Here is a 23,469-nt window from a genome sequence, read left to right as displayed (position 1 = left end):
AGGCAGGTTCCACAGGCGATTGGCCGGCCCCGCCGCCAATCGCCGCCCCTAACACCAATCGGTCCGCAGCGGGACACTTCCTCGGCAGGGACCAATGGGAAAGTGCGCAGCGCGGCGGTGGGGCGGCACCTCCCGGACGGCGCAGTCACATGACGGTGCGCGGCGCTGCGGGGTGCTGCTGGCGGGGGCGGCTTCTGGTGGCAGCGCGACCATGGTGAGGGGCTGTGGGGGACTGGGCCGGGCTGGGGGTGGTTGGCGGGTGCTGCTGGGTGCGACTCAGGTCCGCTTGTGAGAGCTGATGCTGCTCTCGCCGTTGCTTTGTGTGCAGGTGGGAGGGGTTCAGCCCGCGCTCGCCGGTGGCCGAGGGGCAGGCCCAGCCTGCCTGGGGCCGGCCTGGGCCCATGGGCTTCTGCTCGGTGCCGTTTGGAAGTGTCGCCAGCGTTTGCGCTCGGTTGGTGGTGGAGGCGGGCCTGGCCTAGGCAGGGGGGCTGTAGCCGGGCCCAGAGGCCACCGCCTGGCCCGGGCGGGGCTGGGGTAAGGGCTAGGCCCCTTGTGTCCACCGTAACGGCTGGCTCTGTGGTGAAGCTGCTCGTAATCCCTGTTTTACTGTTTTTCACCGAGTTTAGATGAAGGAGCGCAGGGGAAGTAGGCCCTTTTGTTAGGGAACCGCTGGTGCACTTGCGGTCAGAGTGTAATTGTGTTTTGTCTTGCTGTACCTGTCATAAACCCCAGGTTGTGCCGTTTCTAGCGTTGTGCATATGTGCTCTTGTCCGTGTTGCAGTGCTGTTCAAGTTGTTCCTGATCCTCCAGGAACAACTTCCAGACTTCCACTTCCTGCAGAAAAAGTGGTTTTACACTGATGGGTCTGGTTCGATAGAGCTGTTTTGAAACAAATGGTGGTCTTCAGTAGAAATTTCAACAAAGAAATAGCTCTTAGTGAGAAATGGTTTACAGTTTTCAATAAAAATAAGGGGGTAATCAAACTTCCTTGTAAAACCAAAAAGTACCTGTTATAACCATCATGGTGTGTTAATTAGCTTAAGTGTGGTGTATAAAGCGTACTACCAGTGGGGTAAAACCTATCTGAATGCTTTATAAAGTAGGGGCTGCACAGTTCTTAGGTTTTTGAGACAGGCTGTTGGTATCAGTTTAATACTGTTTTCTGCAGAGATGTGTGTAGGGGCAAAGCCTGTAATGTTGTTTGAAGCATGAATGGAAAGTACTTAGTTGGGTGATGAGAAATGCTAACTACACAGCTAACAGTCTCTGTCCTCCGTGTGCTTTGTCGTGGTCATTAATTCAAAGATGACACACCTTTCCTATGCCTGTCCCGTCCATGGGAACTGGCCTGGGACTTGTCTGGCCTCCTGTCTCCTCTCTAAGAATAACTGATATCAGATGGTTCTGAAAAAATAAACTTGTAGGTGTTAAACTGAATTAAGCTCCACTGCCTTTCCCTATGGTCATGCTTGCTTTAAACATTGAGGGTGAAGGCTTTAGCACCTTTACCAAGACTGATTTTAAGAGGGCTTTGGCTGGTTTTGATCATTCCATGATTAAGTAGTCTAGTTAATTGATTCTTGTTAATGTCTTGTGGCCTTCTGTGGCCATAAGTATCAGTTTAAATGTGAAAAATGTGTTTGTCTTGCTGGTTCCTATATGGTATGAAATCCTTATGCAATTTTTGTTAGTTCCAAGCAGCTCAGTGCATTGTGTGCACCTGGGCTTCATCTGTAGGCTGCCATTTGTCCCAGTCTGCTTCTGTAGCTAGCCCATCTGCTCTCTTGGGTAGCACTCCCTTTAGATCTCTCAGTGGTGAATGGTTGTAGGTATTCCAAAGAAAATTCATTTGGAAGGAGGCAGCAAAACTAGCTTGGCTGAATGTTGTTTATTGGGCTGCTAAACACAAGCATGTGAACAAGCAGAATGAAAAGTCATGCATGGAACAGGGTTTAAGCACATCAGTTACCTGAAGAGAAGTATTTCATTGAGAAATCAGGTGAAAATGCACTTTAGAATGAAACAGAAACAAAACTTTCTACTTTGTTGTTTATACTCTGCATCCAGATTAAGGCCCAGTATTGCCAGAATATAAGCTATTTGGCAGTCTCTGGAAGCTTGCCTTGAATCCTCCTCTATTTCAATGCTAAGAAAGTCTTTCTTTTCAGTACTGCAAGTTACCAGACATAAGTGGAATCAGCATCCCAACTAGTCAACACATCAATCCAGAATGATAACCATACTCAGAGCAGTGAAATGTCAAATATGAAATAACATGGATCTTAGGAAGTCATCTTGTGGAACTGAGCATTATAAAATAAGTGAATTATACACAACAGATGTAGCATGCACTCTGTATCCTCAAGAATAGTTTCTATTACGAGGATAAGCGTGGTCCAGAAAACATTTGCTGCTGCAATAGTATGCTTTTCTAGTTGTCATTTGTGAGGAAACTTGTTACCTACTCTGATCAGCCAGGCAGTAGGCTTCTTCCAAGCTAGTTTGAGGTTTAATTAAAAAAATCCTTGTTCTCCAAGGCAGTTTACAGCTCAGGAGTCTTTATTTATAAATCAAAGCAACAAAACTGAAACACAAAACCCCACACCAAATGCCCACTCTCCACACCCTCGTGCTGAATTCAGCCGCTGCCTGTTGTGATTTCTGTAACTTACATGTGGTAACTTCTGATAGTCCTTTCTTCAAAGCTAGGAAAAGGCCATGGTCTGTTGTGCAGAAACTGATAGTGCAACTCAAAGGGGTGGTTCTCTGTCCATTCTCCAGTGCTCACTTGCTTCCTTGTGGCTTCAGAGGGAAAAAAGGTAGGGAACAAGTGAAGCAGAAAGCTGTGTTCACACCAGCTTCTCTGTTTTCTTCGACATTCGCAGCATATCTAATTGGTGAATGGCTCAGGAATTTCTGAAATCTAACTGGCTGCATAATTGCTTATCCTGTATTTGTGCAGGCATTTATACCTTATTGTACAGGTGGTTGACAAGGCAGGACGTTCTGTGCCTTGATTATAGAGTACTACTTTTCTTGCAGTGTCTAAGTATCTTGCACTTTAAACGCTTGTGCTCAGGATTGTTGTTTGTAGATTGGCATAGGACTTCACAGCACAGTTGCCTCTCTTTCTTTTTTTTTTTTTTGCTAAACTAACACTTGAAAATTCATTCTAATGTGAAGTGGAAGATGCTGAGCATTAGCAGCTGTATTCAATATTGTGTCTGACAGCAGACCTGGCTTCTAGTGTGGTCTGTGCCCTTCTAGTTTGTTGCTGACTGGCTTTTGCTGCATGTTCTCTTTGCTTGAGATTTTGAGGTTATTTTCTACAACTTCAGCAAATTTTAGGCAGATGCATCATAGAATCAGTAAGGTTGAAAAAGAACTCAAGGATCATCAAGTCCAACCTCCTGTCACCCAAGACCTCCTGACTACTAAACCATGGCGCCAAGTTCCACATCCAGTCCCCTCTTGAACACCTCCAGGGATGGTGACTCCACCACCTCCCTGGGCAGCACATTCCAACGGTTAACAACTCTCTGAAGAACTTTCTCCTCACGTTGAGCTTAAACCTCCCCTGGTGAGCTTGAGACTGTGTCCTCTTGTTCTGGTCCTGATTGCCTGGGAGAAGAGACCAACCCCCTCCTGGCTACAACCTCCCTTCAGGCTCTGTGCATCTTAATGTGTCCTTGTGTATGACGTGATAATAACCAGGTTGTGTGGAAACTTACATAGTTCTGAAGGTGAAAATAGAAAAGTAAGCTGATAAATATTCAGACTTGGAAAACTGAAACGTAGGGGAGAGTTGGAACTTGTTCAGTGGTACTGCTGTGAAGATATTTTCCCTTTGTATAGCAGTAAAGCTGCTACAAACAATTCCTTATGCTGCTTCCTTGTATGCTTGTGACAGCATAGGTGATCTCACTACCTGTGACTACAATGCTGAGATTGTATTTTCTTTAGATTAAATGCAATACCTGTGTAGTAAAGACTTCTTTGTCTAGACCAGTCACCTTCTTAGTTTTCAAAGCAGACCAGGGCAGAATATAACTTTACTCTTGATCTTCAAGAAATACAGAAGGAAAAGTTGAATCTCTTGTGGTGACATGGAAATGTTTGTGTTAATGAATTCAGTCATGTACTTAGTACAGTCCCAGTGCTGAATACAGTGTGGGACCTTGCTGCTCATACTTAGAGCAGGAGTGGAAATACCATTCATGTCTTTTATTAATGCAGATGAAAGTTGTTATAAAGCTGGTGCTGGTTCATTGTAAATGGGAAAGCTAGGTCTGACAGAGCAAGGCTCTGGAACTCCATTATTTCCCCAGTTGCTGTTAAAAGATAATGTTTAAAGTTGCATAATAAAGTGTATGCCTCAATGAGATGCTTCTGGTGAGATCATTATGAGTATGGTGTAAAGCATAGTCTCAGAGTGAGAGCAGCCATTATGCTGTAACTGGTGTTTTTACAGCAAATGTAGGGGGAGTGGTGCTTATGCACTCTTGTCAACCACTTCTTGGGGCTGTAACAAATTGTTGTTCCAGTAAATGTTGTAAGTTGCTGTTAGAAGGCCTTCTTTTCACAGCCCTACCTGCAGTGTTCTATGTGGTTGTAGGGTGAACTGGATGAATGGAAAATTATTTATCAGCAGGACTAGTCTAGCTTACTTGATGCTTTACAGCCTAAACAACTTTCCCATCACTGCAGTGTGAACAACTGGAGATGGAAGAGCAGGACTAGTAGCTCTGTAAGCTTAGTGCCCATTAGGAGAAAGGGGGGTTAGGAGGTTGCGGTTAGCGTTAACCTTTATGCACTGTTTTTTGCTCTTCTTTGATACAAAGAGATCTGATGTGGTTGGAGCATATGGTGTTCAGCTCAGTAGTGATATCTTCTCTAAAGCACCAGTATGGGTTCAGGGGACTGTAGTGTGACAAACGTTCTGGCATAGGCATAACTCGGCAAGTCTGTTGCGTGATGTTTTGATTGTTGCACGCTCGCCTCAGTGCTGTCATTTGCTGTTCCTTGAAAGTCTGATCTGTCACGGCATAAATAAAGCTTAGCAATTACAGAGAAGTTGCTGGCAGAACATGTTTGCTTCACATGGTGGTTTTTCTGGGGTTTATAATGGTGATTGAAAACCTTCATGGGCAGAGTTTCATCGACTATTTGGGTGTGATCAAGGCAGGAACACGGCGCTGTTTGTTTTCTGTATGTGGAAAAGGGTATTTGTGAGAACAAGGGGGTGATCATGTCTGTGACTTTTTAGGGAGATTCTAATTGCAGAACAAGAACCCAATCAAATATGGGAGAAAATCAGGGTGTGCCAAGGCTGCAATGCTCTGTAGCTATTAAGTTGGTGTTAAATGAAAACCTCTCTGTTTTAATGAATACCTCAATTTTAATCTGTCCTCAACAGATACCTGGGGGGACTCCAGGCATGGGGGTGTGTAGGAGGAGTTGGTATTGAAGATGCTGTTTTAAAAGACATTGGGATGATGTAATTCATGGCCTGCTACTTTGTTGGTGGTATTTAATCAAAAGAGACCAGGAACCTTCTGAACACAGTTGATGGGGGCAGCAAGTATAAATTGCAAGCTGAGAATTTACTGATGCTGTAGGCTGTGTGAATCGCTGTGTACATGGTATCTGTCAAGACTGGAGAAGATGTGATTGGGACACAACACGAGCACTTTTATCTCTCTCTATATTTTGGAGAGGCCATCTGAAAGCTGCAAGATAGAGGCTGGAAAGCTCTACTGAGTTGCTGAAGACTAGACCTAAATAGGTGGATGCTGGTGGGTGTTTTTTAAGGTATTAGGAGGAAGGCTGGTTGCAGGTAGGGAGAGCATTAGGAGTTGTGCTCCAAGTAAGCGTAGACATCTTGGAGGATAACTTTAAGATGCTCATAGAAAATCATCTCATCAATCTGGTAGAGGACAGGAAGCAGCTGCAGTAAGAAAAGGCCTATTAGAGCTAGGTTGGAAAGAAATCTAAGCCTGTTACCAGTGGATTTAATAAGAGAATGCAGCATGATCCTTGAAAAGGCTAAAGTTGTTGACAGTTCAACACCTGAAACGTGCCTCTCAGAGGAGAGGTAAGAGGGTCACTGGGACAAGTGGGGACATGAAAGGTTGTTGCTCCTCTTCAGGTTTTCTTTTTTTATTGCCCTCTGCAAATTGCTTCAACTGTACTTTATCCTTTGCTTATCTGAAACTTGTCCTTTAATGGAGTTGTGTGGCTCAGCAGTTGCGAACTCGTGAGTACAGGAGAGCATATAAACGGTTGCAGTGTTTGCCGTCTGCGTATTGCTTTGAAGCCCTGTGGAAAGAACTGACGATGCTTTCAGCAGAGCAGTGGCTTTACATTCTTTTAAAGATTTTTATTACTGGATTGTTGACCTCTAAATATTAGGAGGGAAGAGTTGACCCTGTTTTGTCCCCATGGCTTTATGCTCCCAAGAATGACTGGTGCTCACAGGCTGCCCATAACCTAGCTCCTCCCTGCCCTCGTTTTTTTGCTGAGTACTAATGTGGTAGTTTTAGGCTGCACCGCTTAAATTTTCCACAGATCTTGACCACAAAGTGGTATAATGTAAATAAATCACTATTGGGTGTAAAAGAGAAAACAATTGTTAAGTTCTAAACAATCCCATTGGACAGATAACAGACATAAAACTTAGATACATAAACTTTCTTTTGGCTTCCTTGCTCTGGGCGAGACTAACTTGCTTCTGCTTGACCTTGGTTGTGTTCTTTCTTTTGGCCGAGTATCCTAACAAAATAACTTGCTGCTCTTTTCTCTTGTTCCTTTGTGTCCAGAGGGTAAGGAGGAGGGCAGGGAGTGGGAAGCTATTAGCAGATCTGGATTTTGGCCAGGGGGGTTCTTGTGCTGTTTGTAAATTGTAAATACCCGTGCATTTGTCAATACTGTGTATTTTGTACATATGCATTATATTTCTGTGAAGATTGTAGTTTTGCTGAAAATACAGCTTAATTTGCTTCCAACCTGAGCTGGTCTGGCAACATAATGTTGGGGGGGAATTTTCAACCCACCACAACTAGGAGCTGTCTCCCTTACATATCACATAGCTATTTCTGTGAACTCCTGAGTGGTTGTGCCGTGGTGTCACTTGCGCTGTTCTAAAATACACTTTGAATCAGGTCATTAACAGCTTCATCATAATTGAGTTCTGGGGTTTTGTTGTTTGTTTTTCTCTTCTAACTTCCAGCCAACAACACAGCAGTCTCCTCAGGATGAGCAGGAAAAACTCCTGGATGAAGCCATTCAGGCTGTGAAGGTGCAGTCTTTCCAGATGAAGAGATGCTTGGTAAGAATGTAACGTTAAAAACGCAGTGAAGCTTGGTGTCTGCTAGAAGTAAACACATACTAATCTCTAGTGCTGCGGGGGAAATTAACCCTTTGTGCATCTTTCTGGCAAAAGCTTTTAAAGTACATGAAACAGCTGCTTAATGGGTGAGCCTTGAATATTCTCTGATTGTATCTTCCTGATTTTGCTCCAGTATTTGACAAGTAAAACTATAAGGATGTAACTTTGATTTATATACTTTCATTTAAGTGAACCTAAACTGAGAACAAGTCTGCTATTTGATGTCAGAATGTTACTGCTCAAATGCATGTTATGTGGAACTATATGATGAGAAACTAATTATGTTCAGCATACTGTTATGTTTCCCATGTAGTCTTTTCTTGGCATTGACCGCAGACAGTGAGGCAAATGATGAATTACCTGCTGCCCAGGATACATCTTGTAGTGATTAACTGTAGACTGAGGCATGAATTCCTCTGTGTTGGGAAAACACCATTGGTTAGGTTGTGCTTTATCTGCAATTTGTAGCCAGTGCAGGCAGGTGATGTCACCTTGCATAGCTTTCTCAGATTTCTGGTTTTATTTAAAGTGCTGAAAGTTGCAATGACAGCTTAAATATTCCCACACATTTTTGTGTGGTTAGGAAAATTAACTTTGCAGCTCAGTGACAGTAGCAAGAAAGGTATCACCTCTTGCAGCTTTATACTCTTGAATGCTTTTGAAATCTTTGAAGTAGCTGAGCTTTTCACTGCTGTCTGTGAATGACTAACTATATATAAATTTTTAAAGAGAACTAGCAATTCCTATAGTTCTCCCCCAAAACTTAATGCTGCTTTGTACAGCTGCTTGAACAGTTATGTATGGGTAGTAGAGCAGAAGTTTGTGATGGCATCTTGTGATGCAGCCTGATCAACTATGGCTTTTAGTAAGGTGCCATTCTTGGGTGAGAAATAGGGGAAGAAGAGTCTGGTTATAGCAATGGCCTGCTGACAGTGCACATCCTCTCTGCTAGAGGTTTCTTCATGAAATCTGAACAAAATAAGAGATGAGAGTGGGTGTGGGGGGAAGGGGAAATGTGTTCTAGTTTGCTTGTTGGATAGAATCTGAGTGGTGGATAGAGATACCTGCATAAGCAAAATCTTTTGTTGTTTTTTTGGGTGCTTTTTGGTATTGCAGTTTACTACTGTGTCTCTGTCTCTTTGTTTTCATGTGTGTCATCTTGCCACTTTCAAGCATAATGTTCCACTTAAATAGGATGGGCAGCATAGGACAAGCTGGATACTAAATCACTTGAGTGTATTAGAATTACTGCTTTTCCTGATGGTTACTTAATCTTTGTATGCTTTTTAAAAAAGCTAAACATGTAGTTTTTTTAGTATTATTTCTTACAGACTGTTCTCTCTTTCTTCCTCTAAAGGACAAAAACAAACTCATGGATGCTCTGAAACATGCTTCCAATATGCTTGGTGAGCTGCGGACTTCTATGTTATCTCCAAAGAGCTACTATGAGCTCTGTATCCTTTGAAGGGGAAACAGTTGTTCTGAATCTGGAATGAAATGTTCATATGTTTGGTACAAAAATGTGTCTTGATCTTGGGTATCTACTTGCATTCTCTTCTCAATATTTAGTTGTCTGTATACGGTGTAGGAGAATATACTCTTTGCTCACTGTTTAAGTTCACCTTTTCCCTTTGGTATAAACCAGGTCTTTTGTGGCTTTTATACTGTCTTTTGAGACATTTCAGGAGACTAGTTCTATACAAGTATCAGCTCTAAATAAGCTCTGCTTGCAGTTTGCTGCCTCAAAATCTGTAAAACCAACTTACTTTCTACACTTTGCTGTTATGTTAGCTTCCAAGCATAAGTCAGCACCTTGATGTATTTACATGTGCAGACTGTACTATCTGAAGCAAGAGAATCTTTTCATGAGACTGGGGAATAGAATGTGGACATATGCAAATACTGCTTTCTCAGTGTGTGGATGATATTCTTCTGTGAGACATAACTGTTCAATCATTCATGTACTCACTGGTTTGATTTAGAATTGGTTTCTTTTACTGATATGTTAAAAATGGTCATTGAAGGCTTGGGGTTGATATTGCACATTTATTCCCGTAGTGGTGATCGTTTTGGAAGTACTACCTACCTGGGCATGGTTGTGTTTAGTACAGCACCTTTCCTCCTTAATATCAATGAGCAGATGGCTCTGTAACTCTGTCTAACTTAAAATCCTTAACTGTGATTAAAAGACATGGCGATTTCTGATGAACTGCACTACTTGGAAGTCTACCTGACAGATGAATTTGCCAAAGGAAGGAAAGTGGCAGACCTTTATGAACTTGTCCAGTACGCTGGAAATATTATTCCAAGACTGTAAGTGTCTGTATGTCAGTGTGTGCTGCTTGCTTTGGTTTTTCTTAAAACTGGTGCATAGTGGCCAAACTCTGTGTGCTTGCTTGGTAGCAAGAATTCCATTTGCACTGGTGAATAGTGTTTCTGAGTATTTTAAGAATGGATTGCTATCGGACTTCTGAGATTAAGGGCAAGATTTAGGCCATCTGTGTAAATTAAAGCTTTGTGTTTCTGCATATGTTGTGGAGGGGTTATTTTGGCTATGTGTTAGCATGCTTGGGATGATACTGGAAGGCTTATCTTTAAATGTGTGACCATTGGACTGGGGAACATCTGGATATTCAGACTTAGGACTCAGATTTTGAATGATACTGCGGTTTTTAATTCTTGACCTTATGTTCATGACAGGAAGTCTGTGAAGACAGCAAGCTGCTTCTTCATGCAGTTTCTAATAACTAGCACAATGTTTTTACCCCTCTGCACAATCATTTGTGTTGTCTGCTTGATGTAAATTTGAATTCTCCCTGTTGGGCCCTTCTGATGCTTACATGAAGGTTTTGTGAATATCCATGTACGAGGCAAAGATGCATGCAGAAAGCATTGAGGTCTCTGAGTGTTACATGTTTCTTTTCTTAATCTGAAGGCGAGTCCAGGTGTACTGGAGCACCAGTCCTTTCTATCTTGCATGTTCCTTCTACCCATTGTTTAGTAGAGAGATTCTGAAGGAATGAATACAGGATTTCTGAAGAGTGTAGCACTTTGGCTTCAAGATCACTGTGAAAGAGACTTAATTGCCTCACCATATTAGATTACGTATCTGTATGTTGCAGAGCTTGTTTGCCAGCTTAGTGGGGTGCTGGAAGTATAGAGGAGCTAGTCTGAGAGCATTCACAACTTGATACATACTAAACATTTATACATGCGATATACAAAACATGGTAATGAAGTTGAGTGGCTGTTCACATTTGCTGTGCTCTCTAGAAGAGGAGAATAAGAGTTGGAAGTTGACTATCCAAAGTTCTGGGATCTAGATGATACCTTATTGCATATTCTGCCTTGGTAATACTGGCAGGAAGGAAGAAATGTATTGTTGCCTTTGAGTGACTTTACAGTTTGTTTCTGTGCCTCTTGCAGGTATCTCCTCATAACAGTAGGTGTTGTCTACGTCAAGTCATTTCCACAGTCCAGGAAAGATATTTTGAAAGACCTAGTGGAGATGTGCCGTGGTGTACAGCATCCTCTCAGAGGCCTTTTTCTTCGAAACTATCTCCTGCAGTGTACCAGGAATATCTTGCCAGATGAAGGCGAGCAAGCAGAGTAAGAATGATGGGCTGTAGCTTTGTTCTGTTAAAACCAGTAATTAAAACACAAATTGTGTGACTTGCTTCAGATTTGAGAGAAGTATACATGTTAGAACTCCACAAACTTGGCAGGTATTTTCTGCTTTAAGAATCCCCTTCTAGAACTAAGGTTTGTCACAACTAAGGGTATGATCCTTTCTTATGAACCCAGATATTCCACTACAGACTTCCCTACTCCTACCTACTGAAAAATTTGGTATTCACCTGTGGATGGAAGAATGAACCCCTCTGACAAGCTTTTCCTGTTCCTGACCCATTTTCAATTTCAGTGAAGAAACCACTGGAGACATCAGTGATTCAATGGATTTTGTGCTGCTGAACTTTGCTGAGATGAACAAACTTTGGGTGCGAATGCAACACCAGGGCCATAGTCGGGACAGAGAAAAGAGGGAGCGAGAAAGGCAGGAGCTGAGGATCCTAGTAGGAACGAACCTGGTTCGCCTCAGTCAGTTGGAAGGTGTGAATGTGGAGCGATATAAGCAGGTGAGGTCTCTTTCCATTCTTTTTGACTTGTATTACTACTTGTAAATGAAACCAGTTAGGCTGTTCAAATGAGCAGCTTCAAGTGTTGGAGCTGTGGTAAAAGTTCAGTAATCCAGGTGCTTCTTGAACTCGTGACATGAGAAGTTCTGAATGCTAATGAAGCTGTGTGGCTAAGGACATGACTTGTGCATTTTTCTTACCAGCTTGTCTGTCACATTGACAACAAGTTTTAAAACACCTTCCTGTTTCCCATGTTACTTAAGAGTGAGTTGATGTAGAGAGTATGTACATGAAGTGTTCTGTGATAGCCTTTACAAAAGTTCAATGAGGCTGTGTTTCATAAAGTATTGAACTTGTATGAAATTGTAGTCAGCCAAATACATCATTTATGCCTATCACTTGTAAGTTCTACCATGTAGCTGCTGAAAATTATTTTTGAGCAGTACTGCTGAGACCTTGAGTAGTGATGTGCCAGCAAAGCACGAAGCACAGGCTTACACAACCTGCAAGCTTTGGTTTAGTAATGTACACAAGGGACAGATGTCTGAGACCAGTAGGTGGTTGTTGGTTTTTTGGTTGGTTTGGTGGTTTTCTTTTTGAAGAGTGGAACTGCTGAAAAATGGGACTTTTTATCAGACAGCCTTTATGGAAAGAATGAGCTGAGAGACGTTATAAATATTGTTCTGGACTGAATGCTTGTGTGTGAATATAAGCTTAGAAAGTAATAGTGAAATCACTGCAAGACTCCTTTTTTTTTTTTCCCCCCTATTGCAGATTGTTCTGCCTGGAATATTGGAGCAAGTTGTAAACTGTAGAGATGCTTTAGCTCAGGAGTACCTCATGGAATGCATCATACAGGTGAGCTGCTTCAATTCAGTTGCAGTGGTGGGACATAGGGACACTTATTTCTGTAGTTTTAGTGAGATTGAGGCTGCTTTTGCATCTTTCTCATGAATTGGGGAACTTAATCACTGGAACTCCTACACAGTGCCTTGTCCCATGTTTTTTAACCATATGGGCGTAATGGAGACAAATCTATTTTGTCCTCCTTCTGTTACAAAAGCTTGTAAGTATCTGAGCCAGCAGTGCCTGCAGTATGAATCATAATAGATAGCTGGGCCCTCAAGTTGCTTGGTTGTCTTGCATCATACATTTACCTAGTAAAGGCTAGCTTGGGGAACCCTAATGCATTTGTAGCCCAAACCATGTTTACTGTGTGGTTGTCTGTGTTTTAGAATTAGTGTTGCATTTTACTGCTGGATAACAATGGGCAAATTCAGTTTATGACTCGATTTATCTAAAACTTCAGGTTTTCCCAGATGAATTTCACCTCCAAACCCTGAACCCATTTCTCAGAGCCTGTGCTGAGCTGCACCAAAATGTGAATGTGAAAAATATAATTATTGCTTTAATTGACAGGTGAGTGACCAAGGGGGTGGGAATTGGCTCAATTAAGTTTATGCACAAGCAGATAATTCTAGTATTTGAAAGCTTTCCATTTTTGTTTCTGTGTCTTTCTATCAGCTGTGATTAAAGGAGTGAAGAGTATATTTCTATAGCTGCTTTTGCAGCTTCCAGTGAAACCTGCTTTAAAGACTGATTGAAACTTGTAAACGGATTAATCCAGGAAGCAACCATTTGGTGTTGACCAGTTCCATGTTTCTGAATCAAAATGGCTGCAGTGTTCTGCTTTGAGAGTCATGCTAGTTATAGGAGCCTTTTGAAAGTCTGAAGACCCAAATGGCTACTTTACCTTTCAGTTTTCATCAGAGAACCCAATATGCCTCTTCAGAAAAGAGGCAGTAGGGAATGGAACTGCATGTACCAGTGTATGGCCTTCTGTTACCACAAGGATCTTGAGTCCCGCTAGCATACAGCAATGAGTAGATTTGTTGTGGTTTTGCTTCTTTATCTTTAAGGCCTGGTGGTGGACCATTTGCATTAAACATAACTGGTGTCATTTAGGATTTTGAAGGTTTTACTTAGTCTATAGTTTGTTTTCTCTAGGTCACATCAGATCTACTTGTTCAGGACTTTGGTCTTACCAGCATATCATTACTTGTGCATTTTGTGGGGAAGTAGCTCTGCCTTTATCTGAGATTTTTCATAATTGTGTTAGCTTTGAAAGAACACAACTCCAAAATCCCAATGCCTACAGCAAGCTAATTTCTGAGACCTATAAGGAAGACATTGTCCCTGGTCTTGGACTTCAGTTGTTAGCTGTTGTTAGCTGTTTCAGTATTGTGTAGGTAAGATGTGAATCTGTGCCATGCAGGTAGCACCTGTTGGCATTTATCTTTATTTCAGCTGGCATGGGATAACTGAAGTGGAACTCCAGCGACTGCTGAGGAAGTTTGTGAAGCTGTAGTCCCTATTCTCCTAGGACTTTCTTGTTAAAGGAGTCTTTCTGCAAATAGTCTTGCTGCTTGGGGATCTTTCTTGCCTTACTAAACAATTCATAGCTTGTAATTATGCAGCCATCTGCCTACAACTTACTCATACTTTGGAGCGTGCTGGCCTTACCCTCTGAGCTGCTGCCAAGAAAAGCTGGCTTGTCCCTTTGAGAAAAGGGAATGATTGTTTTGGCTTTAGAAAGTCTGCTTGCTGTGACCCTAAGGAAATACAAGAGTAGTTCAATGTCTGTTTGTCCTGGCACTTGACCTTTTTCTTACCTGCCGTTTTGTTTCAAACCCAAAGTCAATTCAGAATCGAAGGTTAGAAACCCTATGCCAATAAACTAAGAATTTAATCACGTGCCTTTTCCTACATATCTTTGTAGGTCTTCCTCTATTTCAGAGTAGAATAAGCCCTTAACAGTAAAAAGCAAAGATGGCAATACTTACCTTTTAAGCTGCAGCTTTGGTAAGGTGCTAGCCTTCCTACAAGTGATTCCTTTTATCTTGTATCTGACTTCTGCAGAAATGGGGATTGCCATGACTTTCTTCTGTTACAGAAACAGCTCTGGTGCACCTTTGGGGTGCTTGCTGGATAGCAATCTCTTGCCTTTTTTTTCCCTTTCCCAAACAGTATTCTTCTCCACTTCAAATTCACTTTGTATTTTGATCATTTCAAACAGTGCAAGACCAAAACATGTTAATCTGTCTCTGGAGGCCAAGCCTGCTTAAGGCAGCATATTTATTCTGGTTTTGCTCTGGAAACTGCTTTTCAGAGAATGGTACTGGATGTCTGACTTCACCAATACCACTGAACAGATGCAGGATACTTGCTCTTCCATCAGCCTACTTTGTAGCTCTTTCTCTGCTGGAAAGAACCAAGAACTTGCTGCGAGCTGAAGAACATGAATTATGAAACGTCCTTCTTGCTCTTTATCTTGCCATCACTGTCAACCCTTTTTCTCAGGAATTTTACCAGGCTTAGTTGCTCTAAGGCTTCTGACTTTTAATTTCCTTTTAACTTGTAATAAAACTTCTGAGTATACCTAAAGGACTTGCTTTTTCTGCTGTTATCTTTTTCTGGCCTGTATCAAAGGGGTGGGAAAACCATGCTGACTAAGCTGCTTTCCTTTATTTGTTACCAGGTTAGCTTTATTTGCACATCGTGAAGATGGACCTGGTATCCCAGCAGATATCAAATTGTTTGACATCTTTTCACAGCAGGTTGCTACTGTTATACAGGTATGCTGGGTATCCCTGCATGCAGGTTTGTGGTGCTTTTAGCAGTTACATGCTGTTCTTTTTATCAACTCAGTGCTGTCTTGAATTTCAGTCTCGCCAGGACATGCCCTCAGAGGATGTAGTATCTTTGCAAGTTTCTCTCATTAACTTGGCTATGAAGTGCTACCCAGACAGAGTTGACTACGTTGATAAGGTGTTGGAGACAACTGTGGAAATATTCAATAAACTTAATCTAGAACAGTAAGTACATCTTGCATTCTCTCTGGAGTGTAATTAATACTCTAAAATCTTGACTTCTCCATTTCCCCATGTCTGGCAAGATAGCAAAGAGATGTGTTTCACATGTGTAAGATCACTGCTTTGGGCCCAAGCTGTAGAGGATCATGGTAAAACTACTAACCAGTACTTGCTCATCTGTGCATAAATCCTGCTGCATAGCTGTACAGCTACACAGTGTGTATTGCAAGCTGTGCATAGTCATCTATTCATCCCTTACAGCACTTCAGAACGTTCCTCTTGCTGATTTTGCAGCCACAGTCTGTTTCTGCTAATATTAACTTAAAAGGTGCAGTTTCCACTGTACATCCTAAAGAGAAAGGTGATCTGTTTGGTACTTTACTTTTATTTCCTTTTTCCCTAGCATTAAGTTGCTTAGATGTTGTTTACATCAGAACTGATACTGAGGCAGACTTTCAATCCTGTCAACATGTGTGAACTATTGATTAATTGTGCATTTTGCATGTGTTTTCTTGTAGTATTGCAACAAGCAGTGCTGTTTCGAAGGAGCTGACTAGACTTTTGAAAATCCCTGTTGATACTTACAACAATATCCTGACAGTTCTGAAACTAAAACATTTTCACCCACTCTTTGAATACTTTGATTACGAGTCCAGGAAGAGCATGAGTTGTTATGTGCTTAGCAATGTATTGGATTATAACACAGAAATTGTGTCCCAAGAACAGGTATGACACAAGTGAAGTGAAATCCTAGGTATTTAAGCTACTGTTTGAAGGCTTGATCACAAATGCTCAGTGGCTTCAGGCAGGGCACATGCTGTCTCTCAGCCTTCGTCCCCCTGCATGCTCCCACCTCTCTGTCATAGTAGCATGAGCTTTATTCTACTTGATAATTCTTCCACCCATGTTCTTAAATATCTTGTCTTTGTGCCTGTTACCTGACCTCATCCTGGAGACCACTTCTGAAGGTTTGGACAAAGACCCTGAATTGCCTTAAAAGTAGTCCTGTTACCTAGAGAATGCTGAATAGTGCTTTTAAAATTTTAATTTCTTATGTACTGTGCTTTCATGCTTGTGCTGAGAGAGACACTTCTTCAGGGAGTGAGGAAAATACATCTTAAAGCATCCCCAGCTAATAGATTCTCTTTGTGCTTTGTCAGCACTGTATATAGTAATAATAATGGTAAAGATGGTCTCAGTTGCTGTCAGCTTCTGCTTATAGACTATTCCAGTTAAAACAGAGCTCATGTTGCCTTTAACAGGTTGATGCTATTATGAATTTGGTATCCACACTGATCCAAGATCAACCAGATCAGCCTGCTGAAGATCCTGACCCTGAGGACTTTGCTGATGAGCAGAGTCTAGTGGGACGATTTATTCATCTCCTGCGCTCAGATGACCCTGACCAACAGTATCTGGTATGATCAATGCTTCTGAATGCTTGTGCTGTCTGAACTGTCAGCTCTTGCATTATTTACTAGCTGAGTTTAGTGCAGCTGGGAGCTGGAGCATCATTGAGAAACATTTGTAAATTTAAACTTCCTGTCCCGTGGGTTGGCAGTTTGCATGCAACTATATTAATTTGTGGGAACTGTTAGTTAATGTTCTGACCCCTTCATGTAACCATCTGTCTAAAATGCCACAGGTTAATGGCACTGTGCCCCAGATTTAATTTCTCTTCTGATACTTGGAATTCTTGCTATTTTTGATAATTAGAATTTTGACAATGCATGACTATCAATAGGCAGAAGTAATCCCAAAGCAGGAGTGGGGCAGAAGCTTAGCAGTACAAAAAAGTACAGTTCCTTTGTCCCTTTCTACAGGTTTAGAACAAGGGTGATAGGCAGGAAAGTATCACATTCATGTTGTATGTGCTTAGAACTAAGAAAGGCAGCAAAAGAAGCTGTCATGGATGAGCATAATGAGAAACTAAGGATGGGAGAAATGGCAGGAGTTGTAGGTGTGACTGCCAGCATGTGGCTCTGTAGTCTGTTTCAGAGTATAAAAAGATCTACTGACTTGTGTTTAGTTTCATGAAACTTGGCTTCTTTTTCTTGCTTACAAGTTACTGTAAGAGAGAATAATCCTTGTTTTCACTTTCATTCAGTTGAGGAGAGACTGTATCCTGTGTCATTATTAAGTGCAAGCTCAGGCAACTTCTTTCTCGCTGCACAAACCAAAATGTATCTGCAGTTAATGTAGTGCATCAAGTGTTGCCTAACGCTTATTAAGCAGGTGTAGGAAAAGTCTGGGCATATGCCCTAAGAAAAAGCTACAGAGATTGCACTTGACTGAAATCAACTTGTGCCTAGCACCCCTGAAATACTGTAACTTATCTGATGCTTTCCATGTCTTTCTGCTGCTCTCGTTCTGTGAAGTGCAGATTGAGTTACAGATGCAAATAACACCTCTTCCAAGAATTCTGTAAGCTTATGGTGCTTCTGTTTTAGATCCTGAACACTGCCCGGAAACACTTTGGTGCAGGTGGGAACCAGCGTATTCGTTTTACGCTGCCACCCTTGGTTTTTGCTGCATATCAGCTCGCTTTTCGCTACAAAGAGAATTCCAAAGTGGTAAGTTGGCCTCTAGGTAACTCTTGTATACTTGCATCTTTTTGGCTTTCTCAAATATGCATTTGGGCTGGCTGCAGTATGCTGACACTTGATACAGAATGCTAAATTAGTTGCTAATTTTTTTTTTCTCGAGTCAGATGTTTATTTGAGGTGTCAGTGCTTTCTGATTTAAGAAGGATTTTTTAGCAATTCATATTCAGTTGCCTCACCACTTGAGGAATGGTGAAGGAGAAGTTTAGTCGTGAAAGTGACCACTGTGTGTTTTCACATGGAGAACGGAGAACCACGATGCTGCAAGTGATGGCATGAAACTCATTTAAATCCAGATATCAGATTTCATCAACTTCTAAATCTGTAGCTGCAGTATTTAATGTTTCTAAAAGCAAGTGCTTCTTTGTAGGTTCCCATACAGTGCTTGAAAAAAATACACAGTAAAATAATAGTGGTTTGTTTTGGCTCTTTTAATGCTTTCTGTTTGGGATAGCTTGCACGTATAATTTTGTGGGGGGTATATTGTTGGGAAATGAGTAAAATGCTGTTTGTTAAAACACTCCTCAATTTTTAAAAATTCTTTTCTACTTCTGATTGCTTCAGACTGAACAGAGGTTATTTCCACTTAACTAACAGGGCTTCTGCTAGGTTATATTCCAGGCATAGCTGTGGTACCTGCAATCCTGCGTAGACTTCCTCAGAAGGCTTCTGAGCTAGTAGGAAGAATGGGTGTGAACCTTTTTTGTAAACAAAAGAAATACTTTGACCCACTGAGGTGAACACTGTACTGCTAGGGCATTCACTACTGCTTCACTAAATGAGTGGCTTTGAGAGGCATGCAGAAGACAAGAGAATAGAGCACTGAAAGATCTTACCACAATTTAGCTTGCCTTTTCCTTATGGCAATAGTCTTGTTCAAGCTTTGTCTTGTGTTGCTTCTTCAGGATGACAAATGGGAAAAGAAGTGCCAGAAGATCTTCTCATTTGCTCATCAGACCATCAGTGCTCTGATCAAAGCAGAACTGGCAGAGCTGCCTCTCCGTCTTTTCCTGCAAGGAGCACTGGCTGCGGGAGAAATTGGCTTTGAGAATCATGAAACTGTGGCCTATGAGTTTATGTCCCAGGTGAGTGTCCAAATAAATAGTACAGTCACTGTCCTGTCCTACCTTAAATTTGGCTTTGGTAGGTTTCCTGAACACCAAACCATCCAGCAAGACTTAAACATTTAGAACAATTGACAGCTAATGCTGCTAGGTAAAAACTCCTCATCTTTATTCTTGCTTCCCCAGCTGCTGTGGAACTAAGCTTCATTGTGCTGCTGATTTGAATACTCAGTTTGACATATGTTGTGTGGCAGTGCCTCTTAACTTGCATAGTTGGTTTGCTGGAGGAGTGTAGCTTTCTCAGTACCACGTGTTCCTTTACTGCTTTGAAGACTGTCTCCCAGCTCCTGTTACCTCACTGATGTTGACCTGACCACAGGCACTCTGGAAGTTCTCTACAATTTGCAGTGTTCCAACTGCCATGCTGGGCTTTGCTAATAAAAATCCTTGTAGTGAAACCTATTATAAACTGCTCTGAAAATCCCCTTAAACCTGTTATTTGATCTTAAGCCTGCCTTGTTGCAAAAAAAACCTTCCCCATGAGATAAAGAGCTGATGTATTTCATGTTATTTGTGTTGCAAGCTTTGCCCTAATCTTTCCCTAATACTGCTACTAATGCATGCTCTGCAACTGAGTGGCTGATAACCTCAGCCTTTCCTTTGTCTTGTATCAGTTACCATTGTAGCACAGGGTGAGAGCAGCATGACATTTATGTACCTTCTCTTAGAGATATGGCTCAAGACTTTTAGTCTCGTGTTCTCTCTCCAGGCTCTTCTTCTATGTAGCAGTGGCACAAATTCTTCTTCACCTACTCTGTGGTTACTGACCTACCATTTAACCTGTGCTCTACTGTTTTGTCTTTCAAATAACCAAAGGCTCTTTAGGGACTATTTCTGCTACTGAAGTTCTGTATTTCAACAGAAGCTTGAACTGAATTAAAGCTCCATCTGTGGATTATATGTACATTATATTTGTTTACTAGGACTGCTGAAGTATTCCAGTTTGGATTTACCTTGATTTCAGCATTGTCAAGAAGGAAGGCCTTTTTTTTCCTGCCTGAATCTTTTAACAAATGTGTAACTGTTTGTTTTCCTACCATGTCACTAGCAGGTTTGATTTGGCTTTTTTAATGATGTTTTACAACGGTGATTAAGATTCTTGCTGTCTCCCCTGGCTAGGCCTTCTCTTTATATGAAGATGAAATCAGTGATTCAAAAGCACAGCTGGCTGCAATCACCTTGATAATTGGGACATTTGAGAGGATGAAGTGCTTCAGTGAGGAGAACCACGAGCCTTTGAGGACTCAGTGTGCACTGGCAGCCTCTAAGCTTCTTAAGAAGCCAGACCAGTGCCGGGCTGTGAGCACTTGTGCCCATCTCTTTTGGTCTGGCCGGAATACCGACAAGAATGGAGAGGAGGCAAGTACAAAGTGACAGCAGCTTAACACGTCCTGTCTCGGTAACATGGTTCTGCCTTTCTTCTGAAGGCCATTCTAAAGCAGATGTATCACTTAGTGTTGCAGATTTGGTTGGAAGGTATTCTAATATACGAGTTTTCTAAATCTCACTGAAATTTAAGGTGCATAAATACAATAGTAAAGATAACTCAGATGTAAGGGTGGAAGTACTGTGCAAGATTTTGAGTGTCAACTAATCCAAGACTGGTTAAGTCCAGCCTGCATTTTACATATATTTATAGTAACTGTGTTTGCACATGAACTACTGAGTTTCCAAATGAATCATACAAGTTGTTGAAGTTAAAAGTGGTGGCGGGGAGGGGAGGGAATAAAATACTACAGAAGCAGTCAGAATTCTAAAGAACAGTGTTTGGAATCTGTTTTGCAGTGTGCATTAGTGTGCATATTACAGAATTGACTGTAATTGATCTTACAATCCAAGGCTTTCAGTAACTGTTTGTTCTATTGTCTGACCACTTGAAAATGGTGATAGGCAGGGTAAGCCTTCAATGACAGCTTGTTCTGCACAGTTTGTATAGTTTTGTTTCTGTGGTAGACAACTGGGAAATGCCAAGGGAGGAGATATTGAGACTCCCTAAGGGTCTTTATTTCTTCAACTTTTGTGGTTTTCCTTCTAGCTTCATGGAGGAAAGAGAGTGATGGAATGTCTAAAGAAGGCTCTGAAGATTGCAAATCAGTGCATGGACCCTTCTCTGCAAGTCCAGCTTTTCATAGAAATTCTGAATAGATATATCTATTTTTATGAAAAGGAAAATGAGGCGGTGAGTGGAAATGCACTCTCTGTTGCATCTCTTTTGAAGAGTGTTTCTTTAAGCTCTTCATTCACACTTACACTCCAGATCATGTCCCTTCAGTTTGCTCTGTAGTCTCACAGAAGGCATAACTTCTGGTAATAGCAGAGTACCAGTTCTTGATACACCAGTGGAATAGTGGATAAAACTTCATTCTTCTTACATGGGGGAAACCACCAAATGTTTGCAGTTGAGTTACCTGAAGTATTTACTGGATCAAAACTTAGTAAGTCTTAGAATGTTACAGGTTTTTTCTCATCTAACTTTAGAGACACCTAACTTAATATGTGCAAAAGAGCAAGAAGATTGTTACAGCTGCTCAAGGTCACTGCTGAATGTGCTGCAAGTAGTTGCTCTAAGCTCTAATTTCAAGAGATAAGACATCTCATGTATCAGCTTAAATTCTGCATCTGCAGTATGAGGTACTTACCTCATATTTATTAATATTTAGCAGATTACTAGTAGACTTTTACCCACTTGAGATCAACATCTGTCTGATGTCTTCCTTTGATCAAGAGCAAACAATACTCTCTAGTTCTGAGAGGATAAATGGAGTTTTAGGGATTTGCTGACTTTTTGACAACTGAATTGGCTTCCTGCTATAGTGGTGCACTATATAGTGTTAGAGGGAAAAATTAAACTGATTTTCAAAGCACTTGGCAGACGTAAAAATAGCCTCTGGATACGGTGATTGTCTGTGTGGCCTATCTAGTGCTTGACAGCATAGGCAGTTGTACCTTCCAAGGCAACAACTCTGTCACTAAGAGTAACTTAAAAATCTGTTGTTATCATCCTGATGTCTACTGCTAGAGTGCACATACAATCTGATTGTTCTCTAATTGACTGAAGCTTTAAAATTTTCTATTGAATAAACTAGAGAGAGATTGTGGTAATGATTACAAAGCTATCAGGTTCAGTACTTAAGTTCTTAATTTGCTGCAGTGGGGGGAATTTCCACAGCTTGGAAATTGAAGGTGCCCTATGAGGAGCAAGAGAAAGCAGTCTCGAACAGTTTGTCTGCATACAGCCTTATAAGTATTTCTAAGGACTGTCCAAACCCCCATTGTTTAATGTCTATGTGCTTATAATGTCTATGTGCTTATACACAGGTCTTGTTGATGACTCCTGTTTGTGTTCTCCTTTAGGTGACAATTCAGGTTTTGAATCAGCTTATACAAAAGATAAGAGAAGATCTCCCAAACCTTGAGTCTACTGAAGAAACAGAACAAATTAACAAACACTTTCACAACACACTGGAGCACTTGCGTCTGAGGAGGGAATCACCAGAATCTGAGGGGCCAATTTATGAAGGTCTTGTTCTTTAGGAAGATACCCACTGTACTTACTTCCTTTCATTTACATACCCTGTGTTTTTTTTAAGATAGATTCATAGGTTGTGCCTTTCAGAAACATCAAGTTAAGTTAGCATTCATGTGTTCAGTCTGGCACTTCAAACACTTGTGTTAAGTACTCTAACAAATTGGGAAGCTTGGACCAGCAACTACAGGATTCATCAGTTAGCATGGCTGAAACTTTCTATGAAATCCACGTGACATTGCTAGGGCTCTTCAGTTCTGATTTCTCTTGTCTATTCACTGTTGCTTCTGTAGCACTAGACTTCTAAACTGGCAGTGACTGTCATCTGAAACTGTGTCTGATCCTTACAGAGCATCAGATTGTTGGAATTATTGTATGTCAGATTCTGCTTGTGCTTTTCTTTTAATGCAGGTTAAAACTAAGTGTAATATTTTTCCCTAAAACCTAGAATATATTAATGCATGTTTGGAGAGTTTTAAAGTACATGTTCAAAAACAGAAGTTATATTTTGCATATTAAGGCTCTGTGACATTCAGTGAGGGCCAGTACTGTGCACAGGGCATATTTATCAAGATAATTTTGTTCGAAATAGTATTAAAATAGAGAAATTGCAATCTATATAGATATGTATAACCTTAATTACTGTAAATTTAGGGGAAAATGCATTACACAAGTTTATTCAATATCACAATTTTGCACCAGTGAAACAATAAAGTTGCTATTAACACCTGTTGTTTCATGTCTCTTCAGAGCCCACTAGTGCTAACGTTGAACCTTCTGATAAGAGCAAAATATCTTTTGTAGGGACTTTAAAAACAAAA

The 23,469-nt window shown here is 41.2% G+C and overlaps 1 protein-coding gene across 1 annotated transcript; it reads left to right on the top strand.

Annotated features, from left to right (window-relative positions):
• Positions 1–142: 142 nt before the first annotated feature.
• Positions 143–23,400, top strand: VPS35 (VPS35 retromer complex component). The gene is made up of 17 exons (XM_054170021.1): positions 143–214; positions 7,229–7,327; positions 8,745–8,841; positions 9,577–9,700; positions 10,814–10,996; positions 11,310–11,523; positions 12,298–12,381; positions 12,833–12,942; positions 15,062–15,158; positions 15,250–15,398; positions 15,914–16,121; positions 16,658–16,813; positions 17,846–17,968; positions 18,904–19,083; positions 20,242–20,481; positions 21,158–21,301; positions 22,477–23,400. The coding sequence occupies exons 1-17, from the start codon at positions 212–214 to the stop codon at positions 22,654–22,656; spliced, it is 2,391 nt and encodes a 796-aa protein (XP_054025996.1). The 5' UTR covers positions 143–211; the 3' UTR covers positions 22,657–23,400.
• The last annotated feature ends 69 nt before the right edge of the window (positions 23,401–23,469 follow it).

This window comes from Dryobates pubescens, chromosome 19 (assembly GCF_014839835.1).
Source record: "Dryobates pubescens isolate bDryPub1 chromosome 19, bDryPub1.pri, whole genome shotgun sequence".
NCBI lineage: Eukaryota > Metazoa > Chordata > Aves > Piciformes > Picidae > Dryobates > Dryobates pubescens.
Note: the sequence above shows the minus strand (reverse complement) of the source record. Positions and strands in the feature narration are given on the sequence as shown.

Bases quoted from the DNA above. Each gene is read 5' to 3' on its own strand.
- VPS35 (XM_054170021.1), top strand. The intron at 16,814-17,845 runs GTATGATCAATG...CTTCTGTTTTAG, and splicing joins ACCCTGACCAACAGTATCTG to ATCCTGAACACTGCCCGGAA. The intron at 19,084-20,241 runs GTGAGTGTCCAA...TCCCCTGGCTAG, and splicing joins CCTATGAGTTTATGTCCCAG to GCCTTCTCTTTATATGAAGA.